This window comes from Eupeodes corollae, chromosome 1 (genome assembly GCF_945859685.1).
Source record: "Eupeodes corollae chromosome 1, idEupCoro1.1, whole genome shotgun sequence".
Taxonomy (NCBI): domain Eukaryota; kingdom Metazoa; phylum Arthropoda; class Insecta; order Diptera; family Syrphidae; genus Eupeodes; species Eupeodes corollae.
In genome coordinates this window covers 218,894,730-218,913,895 of record NC_079147.1, presented here as the reverse complement: position 1 = coordinate 218,913,895, position 19,166 = coordinate 218,894,730, and the positions used below count along the sequence as shown (strand labels likewise).

The 19,166-nt window shown below is 35.1% G+C and overlaps 2 protein-coding genes across 2 annotated transcripts; one reads left to right on the top strand and one right to left on the bottom strand.

Annotated features, from left to right (window-relative positions):
- Positions 1 to 3,005: 3,005 nt before the first annotated feature.
- LOC129939350 (uncharacterized) lies at positions 3,006 to 10,394 on the top strand. Its single transcript, XM_056047327.1, has 3 exons — positions 3,006 to 3,844; positions 3,907 to 4,057; positions 9,739 to 10,394. Exons 1-3 carry the CDS (start codon positions 3,574 to 3,576, stop codon positions 10,250 to 10,252), a joined length of 936 nt encoding a protein of 311 aa, XP_055903302.1. The 5' UTR covers positions 3,006 to 3,573; the 3' UTR covers positions 10,253 to 10,394.
- A 4,029-nt stretch (positions 10,395 to 14,423) lies between these two features.
- Positions 14,424 to 18,944, bottom strand: LOC129939492 (uncharacterized). Its single transcript, XM_056047517.1, has 3 exons — positions 18,259 to 18,944; positions 16,114 to 16,264; positions 14,424 to 15,319 (listed from the first exon to the last, which is right to left on the bottom strand). Exons 1-3 carry the CDS (start codon positions 18,476 to 18,478, stop codon positions 14,788 to 14,790), a joined length of 903 nt encoding a protein of 300 aa, XP_055903492.1. The 5' UTR covers positions 18,479 to 18,944; the 3' UTR covers positions 14,424 to 14,787.
- Between the last annotated feature and the right edge of the window lie 222 nt (positions 18,945 to 19,166).

Here is a 19,166-nt window from a genome sequence, read left to right as displayed (position 1 = left end):
AAGTCAATTGCAATCATTGAACGTAAATCTTGACTAAGACAACTTCGTTAGTTGTACAAATTTCTCAAACTTTAATTCATGAACTTATCAGAAATGCTAGAAATCAATCACGATTTGAAGTTTGTATTGTAAGGAAATATCATTTTAAATAATTGACAGAGTAATAAAGTTCAGCTTTTAGTTGAATGCAAAAACATCATCAGCTGTTATTGTATAGTGTTCTGCACGTAAAATAACAGCTGGTCAAAAACAGCTGAGATGTCAAAAAAGGAATCCAAAGGTATCCAAGAATTTCTGGGGTATGTAGGTATCTAAGAAAACAGCTGATTCTTTTTTGCTTACTCAAGATCCAAAATTTGACATAGATTACAGATTAAGGTTATCTCTTATTTATTAAATTGTAAAGCACCTATCAAATGATCATCGTCCGACGAATCAGTTCAATTAACCATTACGTAAATGTTTTATCTTACAATTTTGACTTCGAAACTTAAATGTCTCACTGCTTTTTGTGAACAGCTGAAAGTTGTTTTTATTTTTGACAGCTATCTCAATAAATCTATCCAACTCGTTCAACAAGGTATCTAAAAATTGAACTGTCATGCCAGAGGTCTTGGCTTTAATCCCTGCTTGTGACATCTAAAGTTTTTTTACGGATTCTACAGCTTGCGAGAAATTGACACATTCTCTAAGAGTAATTCTTGTCGTAAAAAGTGCTTTCTTAAATTATCCGTTCGGTTTAAAAACTAAAGGCCCCCTCCATCCCTAAAAAACAATACTCGCAAACGGGAATGCTTAAGAGTTGTAAGTCACTAGGCCCTAGTTGTCCACGGACTGTTGCGCCAACTAATTTCTTTTAACATGGGCATATATACCACATCAATAAGATTATCATTTAGTCAAGTTAACTAAAATTTTGGTGTGGGGGGAATATCTGGTTAATTTTGATAAACTTAAAGAAAAAAATTCACTTCTTCATAGTTTAACGAAAATATACCATTTGCGCTTACTCAAAGGGATGTAAATACCCTTATGATGATTCCAACAGTGCGAGCAATTATGAAAGGGGGATAGGAAAAAAAGGAGAAACCACATTCGTGTAGTGCGACTAGAAAAGGAATCTCTGTACACACTACGTCCGAATTGGGGTTACGCGGTGACTCGGTATTCCTAAAAGTATGGGTAAGGGTAAGGCATGCAACAATTTCACTATAGATTGTTTATTAAAATAGCAATAAAACAAAGATAGACATGAAACCTTTTTCATTTTTGAATTCTGCCCAAGAGACTTAGCTCGGTTATTGATACACTTGCCCAAATATGAGAATTGCAATCAAGTTTCGGAGTAATAAAAGCTTTTTAAATTGTAGTCAGATCAGAAAGAATACTAAACTTCTTACGTTGGCGGAGAAAACCTTTTAGCATTATAGGCTATATCGTGCCCTTCCCGCCATTTTATCGTAAGCGACATGTACCCGTGGCATGATGGTTAGTGCGTTGGGCTGTCATGCAAGGGGTCTTGGTTCAATCCCTGCCTGTACCACCTTAATTTAAAGAAATAATTTTCGCGGGTACTGCCTCTTGCGAGGAATTGACAAATCCTTCAAGAGTAATTCTTGTCATGAAAAAGTGCTTTCTCAAATTAGCCGTTCGGATTCAGCCTAAAATTGTAGGTCCCTTCCATTCCTGACAACAGTACTCGCACACAGGAATGGTTGAGAGTTGTAAGTCACTAGGCCCTGGTTCACAACGGACTGTTGCGCCACCCCATTTGATTTTTTGACATTTTCAAATGACTTTTGCAGAAGCTGTATGAACGAGGGAAAGAAAGAAACAGTTCCTTACCCTTTTTGTACATGCCCTACTTTAGCTCAAAAACGTTAAGACCATCTCAAAAACACTAACATAACTATTAGTGTGCACATTTCGTAAGGACCTCGATTTGGTTTCATTGTGCTCAGAAGAATGCCACAAGATTTGGTGTCACAATGGGCCAAGAGCTGTTCTAATTGTGCCCTACTCCATCACGGATAACAACGTCAACCTAACCTAAGATCAAGATTTTCACAGTCAAATCAGGCACTTTGAAAGGTGAGTAGGTACCTACCAAAAACCTAGATGTTAGAGAATATGTTCTCTTAAAAATTATATCCTATGCTATTTTGCCTATAATATAAATTATTGATAATTAAATTTAACTAAAAAACATCATAATTACATATGTAGGTATCTTTTTTTTGTATCTTAAGTGCTAGGTAAAAGATAATAAATAAAGTAAATAATTAATAACATAATAGCTACCAGGACATTCTCAAATTCGAATGCAGAAAAGGCAATATTCTGTTAAGTATACTATCAACCTTCGTAAATTATTCTTAGTAGGAAGGTATTGGTCTTTGAGTTGTTGCAACTAACCACGATTGTGACAAAAGGCAGCTAAATATTCAATTGAGTAAGTACCTGGGTATATAAAAGTATTCCTACCTGGCAGGAAGGGGAAAGTAGGAAAGCAATAAGTAAATTCACACGATGCTGGCTAACGTTAGCGGTGTGCTGTTGTAGGTATAGTCTCACTTACTCACCCTTTACTTCCCTCTCAACGACTTCTCTATTCGCATGAATTATGCCTGACCGTCAACGTCAAGCGACAAACTTCGTAACAAGTCACGCAAACCTACTACAACATTTCATATTGTTTTCCAACATCCCCCACTGTTACCACTTGCACCCTTATTAAACGACGACACAAGACACATAGGTATACAAAACAGACGTGCTATTGCTACCTACATACCTAGCTACAAAATAAGAAGAAAAACCATCTAGCTGTTAGACTTTGTATAAAATATTATTTAACCTCAATGTTCTCATATAGAACAATATTTCTATGAAATAAATATTGAATGTAGGGTACATCTACCTACCATAGTTATAAATGTATAGCTGCTCTGCTAGCTAAAGCGACGCAAGTCGACGCGAACGTGAGAGCTGAAGACGAGCGACGGCGAAGGCGACGGATGGTAATGCTTACTGCACGTGAACTTCCTACACACTCTTAAATGCCAAATATATATACACGGAAAAAATCGATTTTTGCTGTGTGTGTGAGATAGGTACACGCCTGGCGTGTCGTTTTCACCCCTCCTTAGTACGCGGCGTGTTTTTTTTGTTGTTGTCTTTTTTGTTGGGTAGGTATGCCTGCCATGCCAATGCCTGAGCCTGACACAAATCACGCTACTACTGTTGTTAAATTTGTTGCTATGAATGTTCACGTTCATGTGTACCGTTTGAATCGAGACCGAGAAACCGACCAAAACCAAAAAAACCCAGCAGCGGTGGTGTGTGCGACAGCGACTACGACTGCGACGCTCTGGCGTTTTACGTCTTGGTCTTTTGCGTGTTATTGGCGCGGAGAATGATTCACTCAGCACTTTTAGTTTAGTTGTGTGTGAAACTTGAAACCCAGTCGAACGCCGTGTCCGCTCCGCGTCGCCTTGTCTTTTTATCGCTTAGGCATTGCAAAATTTTGAAATACTCATAAAATTTGCTAAACGCATCAAAACACTAAATTAAATGCACATTTTCGAAAGTTTTGGAAAAAGTTTAAATGAAATGACATCGTCATATAACGAAGGATACGCGATGCATGTATATGATAAAACTTCATGTATCGAAACGTTCACCTTGATCAATGAGGTGAAAAAATATCCAGTGTTATACAACAAAAACTTGCCGGAATATTCGAATACGTCGATCAAAGACAAAGAGAAGATTTGGGAGTTAATACACGCTGTGCTCTTTCCAAACTACGAACAGCTGAGCGAAGGGACAAAGGATATAATAAGTAAGTTAAGGCGCTGAAAAATTTGTCTGAAGAATACAATTTTAATTTTGATTTCTTAACAGAAGTAACTGTTCGCAAACGTTGGAAGTCAATGCGAGATGCTTTGGTTAAAGATCACCGCTTACGATATGAGAGTCCAGAACACAGAGATAAGAAGATGAGCGCAACGGTGAAAGGAATGCAGTTCTTATTACCCTATATAAAATATCCAAGGTAAGTTTTACCGCCTTTGTTTCACATTATAGGTATAGCTCTAATTTTTGAAATAAAACATTGTGAGATCTTTTAGTCAGAAATGCATAAAAACCTCAATTTTTCTACAAGCTTCTACTTAAACTTCAAATTTTTGATAACTAGTATACTTTGATTTCCAATTCCTTAAGAACTTTTAATCCGTTTTTAACTTTAACTCATTATCAAGTAGCAGAAAATTGTGGATACGTGAAAATTTAATTAGGGCCAGTATCATTGGTTTTCAACGTTGAAAATATTTTAAAAGTGATCAGCGGTTGATATCAAATTAAAGATGAGTTGTAGATTTTTTCGACTAAAAAAACTAGTACTTAACCCACAACTTTTCTTTAAGCGGCCGGTTTTGAAATGTTTTACTGATGAGCGTTTATAGCAATCAGTAAATTTACCTTATTAAACTTAATGCTACTTTGAGGCTTCGCGCTTTAGAAAATTCTGTTAATGTTGCTTTCATCAGTCAAATTTTTAATGATGTGATCGGGACAGTAAAAAATTGGAACACGAAAGGTAAAACGAAATGGATCTCCCTCCTCATACGAATCCAATCGAAATCGTTGGCTTATGAAAAAGAGAGGAGATAATAGAAAGAAACTGAATAAAACAACAACAATTACTTGTGTGTGCTTAGAAAAATGCTAATCGGTTCAGTATAGTACGATAGAACGAAAAAACCTGTAATTGGCTTACAACTTTCATGTGGGTGCGGTGGCGTAGTGCGTAGTGCACTAGCTCCTCACACGCTAGATCGCTTGTTCAAGCCCAGCTCGGGCAAAAGTTCTTCAAAAATTAAATTGAACAAAAAGCGATTAAGCACCACTAAAGGAGTCTGATGATCGGGTTGGCCCCCGTGAAATAGCTATAACTCCAGCCTATGAACTTGGTGGTAGCACACACAAGTTGTTGTTGTTTCATTCTTATATTCAATAATTATAAATTCGGCAAGCAGCTGCCTTAAACTGTGAGTATAAAATTTCATACAAAAACCTCCTTAAAATTGTAAAAATTTAAAAAAAAAATCTTGACCCGTGTCAACTCTTTCGCCCCATCTCCCTCCTCATACGAATCCAATCGAAATCGTTGGCTTATGAAAAAGAGAGGAGATAATAGAAAGAAACTGAATAAAACAACAACAATTACTTGTGTGTGCTTAGAAAAATGCTAATCGGTTCAGTATAGTACGATAGAACGAAAAAACCTGTAATTGGCTTACAACTTTCATGTGGGTGCGGTGGCGTAGTGCGTAGTGCACTAGCTCCTCACACGCTAGATCGCTTGTTCAAGCCCAGCTCGGGCAAAAGTTCTTCAAAAATTAAATTGAACAAAAAGCGATTAAGCACCACTAAAGGAGTCTGATGATCGGGTTGGCCCCCGTGAAATAGCTATAACTCCAGCCTATGAACTTGGTGGTAGCACACACAAGTTGTTGTTGTTTCATTCTTATATTCAATAATTATAAATTCGGCAAGCAGCTGCCTTAAACTGTGAGTATAAAATTTCATACAAAAACCTCCTTAAAATTGTAAAAATTTAAAAAAAAAAATCTTGACCCGTGTCAACTCTTTCGCCCCATCTCCCTCCTCATACGAATCCAATCGAAATCGTTGGCTTATGAAAAAGAGAGGAGATAATAGAAAGAAACTGAATAAAACAACAACAATTACTTGTGTGTGCTTAGAAAAATGCTAATCGGTTCAGTATAGTACGATAGAACGAAAAAACCTGTAATTGGCTTACAACTTTCATGTGGGTGCGGTGGCGTAGTGCGTAGTGCACTAGCTCCTCACACGCTAGATCGCTTGTTCAAGCCCAGCTCGGGCAAAAGTTCTTCAAAAATTAAATTGAACAAAAAGCGATTAAGCACCACTAAAGGAGTCTGATGATCGGGTTGGCCCCCGTGAAATAGCTATAACTCCAGCCTATGAACTTGGTGGTAGCACACACAAGTTGTTGTTGTTTCATTCTTATATTCAATAATTATAAATTCGGCAAGCAGCTGCCTTAAACTGTGAGTATAAAATTTCATACAAAAACCTCCTTAAAATTGTAAAAATTTAAAAAAAAAAATCTTGACCCGTGTCAACTCTTTCGCCCCATCTCCCTCCTCATACGAATCCAATCGAAATCGTTGGCTTATGAAAAAGAGAGGAGATAATAGAAAGAAACTGAATAAAACAACAACAATTACTTGTGTGTGCTTAGAAAAATGCTAATCGGTTCAGTATAGTACGATAGAACGAAAAAACCTGTAATTGGCTTACAACTTTCATGTGGGTGCGGTGGCGTAGTGCGTAGTGCACTAGCTCCTCACACGCTAGATCGCTTGTTCAAGCCCAGCTCGGGCAAAAGTTCTTCAAAAATTAAATTGAACAAAAAGCGATTAAGCACCACTAAAGGAGTCTGATGATCGGGTTGGCCCCCGTGAAATAGCTATAACTCCAGCCTATGAACTTGGTGGTAGCACACACAAGTTGTTGTTGTTTCATTCTTATATTCAATAATTATAAATTCGGCAAGCAGCTGCCTTAAACTGTGAGTATAAAATTTCATACAAAAACCTCCTTAAAATTGTAAAAATTTAAAAAAAAATCTTGACCCGTGTCAACTCTTTCGCCCCATCTCCCTCCTCATACGAATCCAATCGAAATCGTTGGCTTATGAAAAAGAGAGGAGATAATAGAAAGAAACTGAATAAAACAACAACAATTACTTGTGTGTGCTTAGAAAAATGCTAATCGGTTCAGTATAGTACGATAGAACGAAAAAACCTGTAATTGGCTTACAACTTTCATGTGGGTGCGGTGGCGTAGTGCGTAGTGCACTAGCTCCTCACACGCTAGATCGCTTGTTCAAGCCCAGCTCGGGCAAAAGTTCTTCAAAAATTAAATTGAACAAAAAGCGATTAAGCACCACTAAAGGAGTCTGATGATCGGGTTGGCCCCCGTGAAATAGCTATAACTCCAGCCTATGAACTTGGTGGTAGCACACACAAGTTGTTGTTGTTTCATTCTTATATTCAATAATTATAAATTCGGCAAGCAGCTGCCTTAAACTGTGAGTATAAAATTTCATACAAAAACCTCCTTGAAATGGATTTTTGTTTGGCTTTTGGCAGTCAGCTGTTCAGTAAAATGAAATTTCATCATTAAAAAAATTAAAATGGATTTATAAATTAAATAAAACTTTAAATGCAATGTTTCTTTTTGAAAAAAGGACTTGAATATATGATTCATCTTATTGCTTCATGTAACATATTCAAAAACTAAAATTTAAAATTTTACTGATAGCTATAACCGGTCCCTTAATTCCTATTTATTTTTTCAATGATGAAACAGCTGATTGTTGATTTCATATTTCAAAACATAATCATTCCACTGAGAACGTTGCATTTTCTTTGTTTTCCCACCTGTCAAATTTCCTTTCAATGATCGCCTCTAATCTATAAACCTGATTCCAATCAGGAAATACATGATTCCAATCAGGAAATTTGTGGTTAATGGCAGAAATTTTCAATGAAAGCTATAACCAACCTGTCAAAAACAAGTTCTAATGATTGGTTTAAATGATGGAAAATAATGATAGCTATGTATATGGTCCCTTAGTTACGTTACAGGTTAGTTTGTAGGACTATCTATTCTTATCATTTAGAGTTTGTTCAATATTATAAACGACTAACCAAGTAAAAGTAACATACATTTTAATAATCCTTACTTAAAGCCTGCTCAAAATTAACGAGTTCTAACGGAACGGGAAACAATTTTGCTTACCCTGACTTCTGTCGAATAACGCGTTGTTGTTCAAGCACAACGCGATCAAAACCAGCAGCGGTTGAAAATGTATAAAAAAAGATTTTCATTCACTTTATCGCAGAGACAATGGAACTCGCTAGGATGCGCTCTGATGATTTATTTTATGAACCCATTTTCTTCTTTTCCTTGCTGTTGCTCATTTTTTTGTTCACTGTTCACAAAAAACTTAATTTCTGCACAAAAATTCCTAACTTTTAATGTTTAGTGCAAATGCTTGAATATTTAATATCATATTCGCTTTCTGAATTATTTTTGACCGTTTCGGTCTTTAATGGATGGATTGACAGTCCTTAAGTTTCTCTTATACATAAAAGACACAAATATGAAAGAGAAAAAGGACAAAGACAAAGAGAGTGCTAAATTATGGGAATCAGAACCTAGTGACTTACAACGCAACTATTCCTGTGTGCGAATAATGTCAGAGATGAAAAGGACCTTAAGTTCTTATGCCGAATCCGAACGGCAAGAATTATTACTCTGGGAGGATTTGTAAATTCCTCTCAAGAGGCAGTATCCGTGACAAAATTTTGGATTGCACAAGCTGGGATTTAGCCTATTCATAACCTATAACCTAACTATTAAGACAGTCCAAAGCACTAATCACCACTAGGCAATCACTTCAAATATTACAGAATGATCGCCTGGTATTTTAAGGATGGCTTTGTATACTCTTACCTTCTCAGCTTATTCCACATTCAACTACACTTACACGAACATGCAAGCGGCTTTTTTGTCAGAGATGACATTTGCAATTATCTTTGTAACGATAGATTACAACAGGAATATACACCTTGAGTGATTAAATATCGATAATTTTAAGTCATTGGCACAAAAATGTAAAGAAACTGACAAACAATTTTAAAGAACCTATTATTAAATCCTCAACATTTTACAAAGTCGCAATTTCTAAATATTTAGCAAGTTACTAAGCGTGTCCAAAATTTTAAAAATTTCTTTTCCTTTTTCTAACTAGTAAATTGATTAATCCCTTTTATTATGAAACTATCATTCTAACATGTCTAAATAGTGACACTTCATGAATATAAACAAAGCAAAAAAGATTAAACAGACCTATTAATTTTTACTGTCAACAAATATTTAAGATCTACCTACCCCCTTGGCATTTCGTTTGTACATAACTCAAAAGTAACGAAACGAACCATCACCATCAAGTTGAATTAAGGGTTAACTTAACATGGATAGCCTTTTTTATGGACTTGTGAAAAAAAATCAAACAAGAGTGTTTGTGGCCTAAGAGAACAACTGTGAATAACATACTTCCACATACATTACAGTCTCTAAATTAAAGCTAAAGAAATATGTATACTTTGTACCTTCTTATTGAGTATGGTCTCCTGGTGCATTTCACCAAAAGACGGTTTCTCTTTCAGGGTTTCTTTCGCAAAATTTGATAATTTTTTTCTAATGTATCAGGCGCTCATACTGAGTGTGTAGGCAAGTGCGAGCCAAGTATGAAGCTGTTCGTTTCATCGTCTGTGTTCTTTTTTTGTGAGAGAGTGGGAGATCAATAAATACGAAATTTCACCAAACCTGTATATTATCTCTCTCACTCCACTTTACAGTCAAAATGTCTTGGCGGTCAATGTGTAAGCTATATGTGATCATAATGTAGAGGAACCTACTACGACAATATGTTTTCCTGGTGCAATGAACATGAATAAAGTAGAATTCGTTTGACGACCTAGCGATGGTTTCTGAAAACACAGAGTACATTTTTTTTGAAAAGAGGAGGTTTTTATTAAATAATTTAGTAATTAAGTTTATATTGCAATTAATTTTTTTATTTCTTATACAATTTCTGTTTTTACTCCATAGAATACATACTGACAGCTTTGATGGCAAACATTCGCCAGACTTTTGCAAGCTCATGAACGATACAACTATCGATTTAACATTCGCCGAAGAATCGGAATATTCAAATGTTAAAATCGATGATAGTGACGACGATGTAATCACAAATGATGCACTATATCCGTCAGTTCATCTAACGACATCTGAAACAGGATCTGATGAAGTTCAATGGAAGGATGGTTTTTGTATTTCAACTACAGATGCATACTCTAAATCAACATTGAATTATACAATTCGTGAAGTTGAAGAACCTGTCATTGTAGAACCTAATGAAACCAAAAAAAGAAAACGCTCAGATTCTGATGAAGACCTGCACTCAAAGCTTAGTTCATTGGTAGATCGCTGCAACGAAGAATCCCACGATGAGGATCGAATGTTTTTGCTGTCACTTTTGTCTGATTTTAAAAGAGTTCCGATTCATAAGAAGCTAAAAGTAAAGTCGGCTTTTGTTACAGCCCTGTTTGAAGCTTTAAACTAAAATTAACAGATGTGGCAGACTTACCAAATAAAGACAGTTCCCAAAGACATGTATTAAGTGTAACAAAAAAGTATAAATGTACCTACATAAATTTAAATCAAATAAATTATTACTTATTTATGATCTATTATACAAATATTGATTGAAATTGTTTGATTTTTCTAACCTGATGATTATTCTCACACGGAGGGCGATTTCAACTTGTAACAAAAAGAAAGTAAGAGTACCTACATAAGATCTTCCTTATAAAAAAGTACACACTGGAAGCGGTAATTGCACAAAATAATGTTCATAATTTATGATTCATCGCTAGGTTTGATTTTCAATAGGATTTTTATGAAGGATTACGCATGACTCCTATCAAACTACTTTATCATTTTTGTTTAAACCGTTTATGTTTTGCATCTCCAAATTTTTCAGCTCAAACCCAGTGATTCTTCGTACAATTTTGTTCAATCATGAAGCCCATTTCTGGCTAAATAATAACTTAATAAACAAAATTGTCGTAATTTGATTGACGAGCAACCCGAAGAGAACCAAAGCTACCATTTCAACCATTAAAAACAAGGGTATGATTTGATTTAAGGGTTGTTGGAAAGATTGGTTCATATTTCTTTCAAAAATAAGAATGAATAAGAATTTTAGCGCCAATAGTAAATGTTATAAGTTATAACATGGATAGCCTTTTTTATGGACTTGTGAAAAAAAATCAAATAAGAGTGTTTGTGGCCTAAGAGAGCAACTGAGAATAACAAACTTCCATACACATAAGCCGTTTATTTTGAAAGTGGCATAAGTCACTTTTTCAAAAAAATCGAGTTAATGGCAACACTAAATACAATTGAACGGTATCATTTCATTTTTAAAAAATTTCTCGACCTAAAAAAAAGTGACTTATGCCACTTTCAAAATAAACGGCTCATAACAAGCTTTAAATTAAAGCAAAAGAAATATGTATACTTTTTACCTTCTTTTTGAGTATGGTCTCCTGGTGCATTTCAATAAAAGACAAGGGTTTCTCTTTCTGCGTTTCATTCGCAAATTTTTATAATTTTTCTCTAATGTATCAGGCGCTCATACTGTGTAGGCAAGTGCAAGGCAAGTATGGAGCTGTTAGTTTCATCGCCTGTGTTCTTTTTTGTGAGAGAGTGGGAGATCAATAAATACGAAATTTCACCAAACCTGTATATTATCTCTCTCACTCCACTTAACAGTCAAAATGTCTTGGCGGTCAATGTGTAAGCAAATATGTGAGCATAATGTAGAGGAACCTACTACGACAATATGTTTTCCTGGTGCAATGAACATGAAAAAAGTATAATTCGTTCGACATAGCGATGGTTTCTGAAAACACAAAGTACATTTTTTTTTGAAAAGAGAGGTTCTTATTAAATAATTTAGTAATTAAGCTTAAGTAATTTTTGTATTGCATAAAACAATATTTATAATTTATGATTCATCGCTAGGTTTGATTTTCAATAGGAGTTTTATGAAAGATTACGCATCGAACTACTTTATCATTTTTGTTCGTTTAAGTTTTTCATCTCCAAATTTTTCAGCTCAAACCCAGTGATTTTTCGTGAAATTTTCTTTAATCATGAAGCCCATTTCTAGTTAAATAAATACGTTAATAAAAAAAATTGTCGTAATTGGATTGATGAGCAACCCGGAGAGTACCAAGAGCTACCAGGTCATCCATTAAAAAAAACGGTTTGATTTGATTTAAGGGTTGTTGGAAAGATTGGTTCATATTTCATAAGGATGAATAAGAATTTTAACGTCAATGGTAACTGTTATCTGGTCATTTTAAGGGACTACTTCAATTTCAAGTTCTCGGTGATCTGATGTTTCAAAAATACGATGCGTTAAGAGCATTACAGCGCCTAGATGTAATAATGCTGAAAATATTTCACATACACCACAACACACTTATAAAGTTTATGTCCAAGCTTTTTTCGGAAAACAAAATAAACCTTAGAAAATATAAAAACGGTGGTTTTATGATTTAAATTTGAAAAAATCCCAAAGTTCCTGATCATAATAATTATTTTCCTTGCAGTTATTTCTTCAAACCATAACTTAACTCTTTGTTACTTTTAAAGGCAACAAATATAATTTGAATTTTGTGAATAATTTTACAGCCAATTTAAATTATCCTTATGTAAGGATCTTAAGACATTCATCATTCATTCAAAATGTACTCCTATCTATCATCTCCTAGGTCTGTTCTCATGCTTCCTAAGTTATGTAAAATATCAAAGAAATCGACAATAAGGCACATCATTGATCTTACGATGCGACATATGTATAACATGTTTCGTATTCTTATGTATTTAGGTTCCTTCTAAGACTTAAGATAAAAAGGTCAGACATATCTCAGTCGTGTATTAGAAAAACTATCTAACGTAGTAGAACAAGTATAATGATTAAACTTGATATTTCAAGAGAATTTGATAGAGTTCGGCACCAAGCCCTCTTATCCAAAATGCGTGCTTTTGGTATACACGAATTTCTTCTTCGCTGGATAAGAAACCATTTAAGACAAGTTGTATTGGATAGTTTTAAGTCTAAAATTAATAAACTAAACGCTAGTGTCCCCCAAGGCTCCGTTTTGTCTCCGACTCTCTTTCTTATAGTTTCAAACGATATCTTGTCTGCCACTTCTAACCGTACCCTCAAATTTTTATTTTCGGTCTGTAATTTACAAAGCCTTCATTCGTCCAAGCAAGTTAAAGTTTTTTGGATAGGATCCAAAAAAAGCTTTGAAAGTGATATGCGGTAGAACTATAAGCGGAACATTTACATCTCTCGAACACCGCAGCAATTTTGTTTGCTTTTCGTTGTGTTACCGACATTTTTATAAACAATGTTCTGTCGAATTAGCCAGTTGTATTCCAACCCTCAAACAATTTAGCCGTAACACTCGAACTTTCAGGAATTCTTATCAGTTTATCCTTACTTACTTACTTAAGGTGGCGCTACAGTCCTGTGTGAACTAGGGCCTCACCCAACAAACTTCTCCATCTAGCTCGGTCCCTAGCTAGATGTCTCAAGTTTCGTGCTCCAAGTTGGGTGAGGTCACTTTCCACTTCCTTTACTGCGCTGTCCTGTGGGTGTCGATTCGAAGACTTTCCGGGCCGGAGCATTGGTTTCCATGCGCTCTACGTGACCCAGCCATCTTAGTCGTTGGACTTTTACACTTCTGGCTAAGTCTACGTCGCTGTACAGCCCGTACAGCTCGTCGTTCCATCTTTTCCTCCACTCCGCAGCACGGGGATGATAAAGGTCTTATATAGCGACACTTTGGTCCTTCGAGAGAGGACTTTTCTCTTCAATTGCTTTTTTAGCCCAAAGAAACAGCGGTTAGCAAGAGTTATTCTTTGTTAGATCGTTGGTGTTATTTTCTGCGTTTACAGTGGAGCCTAGGTAGACGAAGCCCTTGACTACCTCAAAGTTACGTCTATCGATGGTGACGTTTTGACCAAGACGTCGGTGTTGTAGGTCCTTTCTTGAATACAGCATGTACTTTGTTTTGCCCTCATTAACCTTTAAATTAATTTTTGCCGCCTCTGCCTCAATACTCACAAAAGCCCCATTAACATAACGCTGAGTTCTTCCGATTATGTCAATGTCATCAGCATATGGTAGTAATTGGACAGACTTTTAAAAGATAGTTCCTATAGTGTTGACGTGTGAGCTCCGCACTATTCTTTCAAGTACGATGTTAAAAAAATCGCATGACAGCGCGTCACCTTCTCGAAAACTAAACTAAACTAAAAATCAGTTTACACTTGTTTGAGCTTAATTTCCAGGGAACTGTCAAGTATAGAGATCCTTTTTTGAACTGCACATCGAGAATGTGGAATGCTTTACCCAACTCTGTTCCACCCATTTAAATATTTAAAATTTAAGACCAATATGCAAAGGTATTTCATCTTGAATCTTTCGCTATTTTCTTTACGCTGGCACATTTTTTTAACGTAATCATGTTAAAGGTATTGAGAGTCCTTGAGAGCCTGTAAGAAACAAAACAATTATCAATTTTTTCTTTTTTTAAAACTGCTTTTGAAATGTAATACATATTTACTCATAAATAATTATGACCAACTATACTTAAGTTATTTATTTTACGAATTGTGAAACATGTTAAGATCAAAAAAGAAAATATTTACTTACATACATTTTAATCGAATTAAAAAAAAATATTATTATTTTTGGTTTATTTCTTTGGAATTGGAAAATTAAAATTTTGAAAATTTTGTCTATGAAAATAATTTAACATGAGTGAAATGTTCAATAATATCCCATTATACAGCAAAACTTATGTTTCCTGTTTGACAATTTATTAATATGGTTGCATTATGTATAAGTTTTTAAATAAATAAATATAAATATAGGTTCTTATTATTATACTTCTTTAAAATTTTAAATCTTACAACCCTTAAGGAAAAAATGATAAATCACTAATATATTACATTCATACATTAAACTTTTCTTAAAAACTAAAGTATATACTATGAGTTTCGTGTTCGTCGTCAGTCCAAAGCTTCATACAGAGCTTTTACAAAAGCCGATTTGACTTTAAGTTTCTTTTGAACTGGAACTCTTTTAAAGTCAGATAAAAGTGACAACAAAAACATTCGATCCTCATCATGAGATTCTTCGTTGCAACGATCAATTAACTCGTTTAGCTTTGAATGTAAATCTTCTTCGGAGTGGGTGCGTTTTCTCTTATGGAAAGATTTTGTTTCTTCGTCAGTTGTTTCTGCTTCTGCTCCTGTGTCGGGTTCTTCAACTTCACGAATAGTATATTTCAATGTTGCATTATTGTATGCATCAGTAGCTGACACACAAATTCCATCTTTCCATTCGACATCTTCAGATCCAGCTTCGGATGTTGTAAGATGTACTGAGGGATAGAGTGCTTCATTGTTGGCCATTTCTTCATCGTCAATTTGGACATAAGAGTCTTCATGATCTTCTTGATATGTTAAATCAATAGTTGAATCATTTAAAAGTTTGCAAAAGTCTGGCGAATGGTTTCCATCGATGCTGTCGGTGTGTTTTCTAAAATAAATGTAATAAAGTATTTTGATAAGAAAATGTATATGAACTTAAGTAAATTTAAACTTTAAAAAAGCCTATAAATATGCTACAAGTTTTTCACACTGCTATTATTATAAAGCAACAAAAACAAAAATCGTTAGAAAGTCTTCAACTGAAGTTGTGAATGATAATCACGAAGTTGTCGTTTTTCGAACAATTAGTTTTATTTTAATATAAACGTTTATAATTGGCACATCAATAAGAATCAGATGAATGCTTTTCGGTTATTAATATTGAAATGTTTTGATTGAGCAGGTTTAGACGATATAAGACACTTGAAACTAAGACAAGAATCTATAGTATCTGATTGACTAGCTCCCAAAAAATTGACTTTCAGGCAACATTATAGGAAAGTTGACTGAAAGTAAGCCAAGAAAAATCACACTTAAGGGCCCAACACACTAGTTCAATTGAAATTTACAAGTAAAATTGGTCGTGTGTCAGTCTGCTTATGTCAAAATGCCAGCTTGGTCATCATCGTTCAACCAAGATGAACTTTAAAACTTTCTTGTTTATTAATTTAATGCACAATTTTATTTAAAGTTGTGGCTAAAAGATTCCTTGACGTATTTTAAAGGAGTAAGGAAATTAAAGATATTTGAAATATAAACTAGCGTTAAAAGCAGTAAACTTGAAAATTAAGTCCCTTATGTTGTCTAAACCTTCCCAATGATGCTCAAAGCATACTGAAAAAGTTACATACGATTTTTGCTTTGCATACCTAACAATTTTTGTATGGTTTTGATTGAACTCACCGTGGATATTTAATGTAAGGAGTTATAAACTGCATCGCTTTCACCGCCGGACTCATTCTCTTCATTTTATATGCGGGATCGTCCTTTCGCAATCGATGATCTTTCACTAAGGCATCACGTAAAGACTTCCAACGTTTACGAACAGTAATTTCTGTTAACGAAACAATATAAGACATTAAAATTAAATATTGATATCAATAAGTATGCTAAATTATAAATGGTTATGTAAACAAATGTTTATTTGGATGTCTGATGATCATAAACCAAATCTTAAGAAAAAGAAAAGCGATTCCGACGAAATCATTATTCTTCTGTTTTCGTTGATTTGTTTCTGGTTGGAAAAACCTCACAACTTAAACTTTGAACTGATACATACACACATACTTTAGGCTCCAGTTATAGTTATCATTAATTTTCATCTTTGAAAACAAACATTGGAATTTTTTTGACAGGTCGGTTAAAGCGATCATTAAAAATGTCTGTCATTGAAAAAAGTTTCCTGATTAAAATCCACCGAAAAATGTTTACTGACAGAAATCTGTCATTGGAATTGTGTGAAATTGGAACACAAATCAGTGGACTGATTCATTTCACTTTTTGACATAAAAGTATCAGCTGTTCAGGAAAATTAATTTCCGTCCGGAAAGTAGAAAAATTCATTTTTAGAGAAAAATAAATGAAACTTTTTGTTCTTTAAAAAAAAATTCTTTGTGTGAAATTGTCTGAGGCCCGAAGCTCGTTGTTATGATCGAAAGAAAACAACATTTACTGACGTAAATTTACTGACTGCTATAAACGCTCATCAGGAAAACTGATGGATTTTACTGATAGCTATAACCGACCCCTAAAAATAAAAACTTTTCCAACAAAAGCTTTCAAAGAGAAAATTTCAAAATTTAAAATCTACTTAAGGGCGTTAATTAATATAATAGGATAGGACAATATCATTCGCACAGAAACTTAGGGAGTCGTCGTTTCGCTTTTATCGGTGTATAGTCTATCTATTTCACAAGCAGCGTTAAATCGTACCTTCTAAGAGGCCAATTTGCAGATCCGCTATCTGAAACTTTTCGGTTATTAAACGTTTTCTTCAATAAATCAATTGTAGCACGATCTACGTCGCATGTGGCGCGGCTGCACATACCAAAAGTGAGCTTCATAGCTAATCGTCCCAAGCTAGAATATACATAACTCCTATCATTTGACTGGTGCTCCTGTAACTTAACTTACAAACGGTTTTTGGCAGTTGCATTCTACCCCGCAAGCAACTCAACAGTACCCTCGAAACTAACTTTAGTAGTAATGTGAAGTACAGAGATCCATTCCTTAGCCGTACTACGCGAATGTAGAATGCTTTACCAAACTCTGTCTTTCCCAGTCATTGCAATACCCAGAAACTCAAAACCGATTTTCACCAACACTTCCCTTCAAACCCTCTCTCCAACCCAAAGCTCAAACTGTAGCCTGTTATAATAGGGGTAACAAAATTCGTATTCAGTGTACGCTTACTATAAAAACAAAAAATGCTCAGGAATAAAAATAGCAATTCTTTGGAAGATAAATTCGCACAATTTGAAAGCGTTTTTGTCATACATTTAGAAATGTAAAACCTAACTAAAATTAAATATACTCGCAACTGACAAAATGGCCACCAATAAGCGTTGCCAACTTAAAGTTCTGTACTGTACACACAAACAGCTGGAAGATGTCAAAATATTGTAAACGTATTCTTAAAAAACTTGAGAATCCCAAAAAAAGCCACCACATACAAAATTTTCTTAAAATTTGAATTTCCACATAATTTTGAGTGAGTTAAATTTCTGCATTAGACGCTAAGGCGGCTTAGGTAAATTGTGACTTAACTTTAAGAGCTAATCAAATTCAAATGCATTTTTATATTTTTCTCAAGGTTTTATAAAACGCGTAGAAAAATTACAGTTGGAATTTTTTTTGCAACAATTGCCTTAAATACTGGCAACTCTGAAAACCAGTTTTACGTGCCTAACACCGCCTATTTAATCAAACTTGGCAGATTAGTGAATTTCACTGTTGCAACTGTCACACCGCGTCCGAGCTAGGGTACGCTGACATTTTCAAAAGCGACAAATTATGTGTGTTTGTTTTTTGAACAAAATGTCAACTTACTTATTGTTTCCCTTATCTCTTCGCTCAAGTCCTCGTAGTTTGGAAAGAGAACAGCGTGTATGGACTCCCAAATCTGGTCCTTCGTAAGCGTATTTTCGTAATCAGGCGAATGTTTGTTGTACAAAGCTGGATATTTTTTTACTTCGTTTATCAGGGTAAACGGATCAATACACGTTGTCTTATCATACTGTATAGGTCCTTCAAATCCTTCGTTGTACATTATTTCACTCGGCTGTAAAACGCGTATGATTAAACTTACAATATCAAAACTTTTAGGAGCGAAAAACAATACAAATCACAAAAACACTGTCAACTGAGTTTCAAGTTTCAAACACAACTGAATAGTGAATTGCTCAAATCGAATGAATCATACTCTGCGGAAATATCACGCCACAGAGTAGGTATAAGGTACAGACAGAAACGCCAGCGCATCGTACAACGCACACACCACACTACACCTCCCCTCAACCTCAACCGAAGGCGTAGAGCAAGCAGCACAGCGCTCAATTCTCGCTCTCGGTATCGGTCTACCAACAAAAACATTTCGTACCCGGCTTGGCTCGGCATGACGGTGGCGGTGGCATTCTGAATAAAACCAACCACGCGGCGTACTAAAGAGGGGTGAAGCGAAAACTACACGCGAGCCTTTGTGCACACATAAACAAAAAAAATCGATTTTTAACATGTACCGATATGGAACGTTTAGAAGTGTGTTAAAGTTTGACTTGCATTTACAGCAACGTCGGACGTCGCGTCGAATCTAATTTCTCTTGCTAGATGCAGATAGTAGGTATAGATGATAATATACTGTTATTATTTTATGAGATATGTACATCGCGGTGTGATTTTCCTGTAGGTATGTGAATGACAAGTTGTTTTTTTTTTACATTATGAAGAGGGTAAGTTAA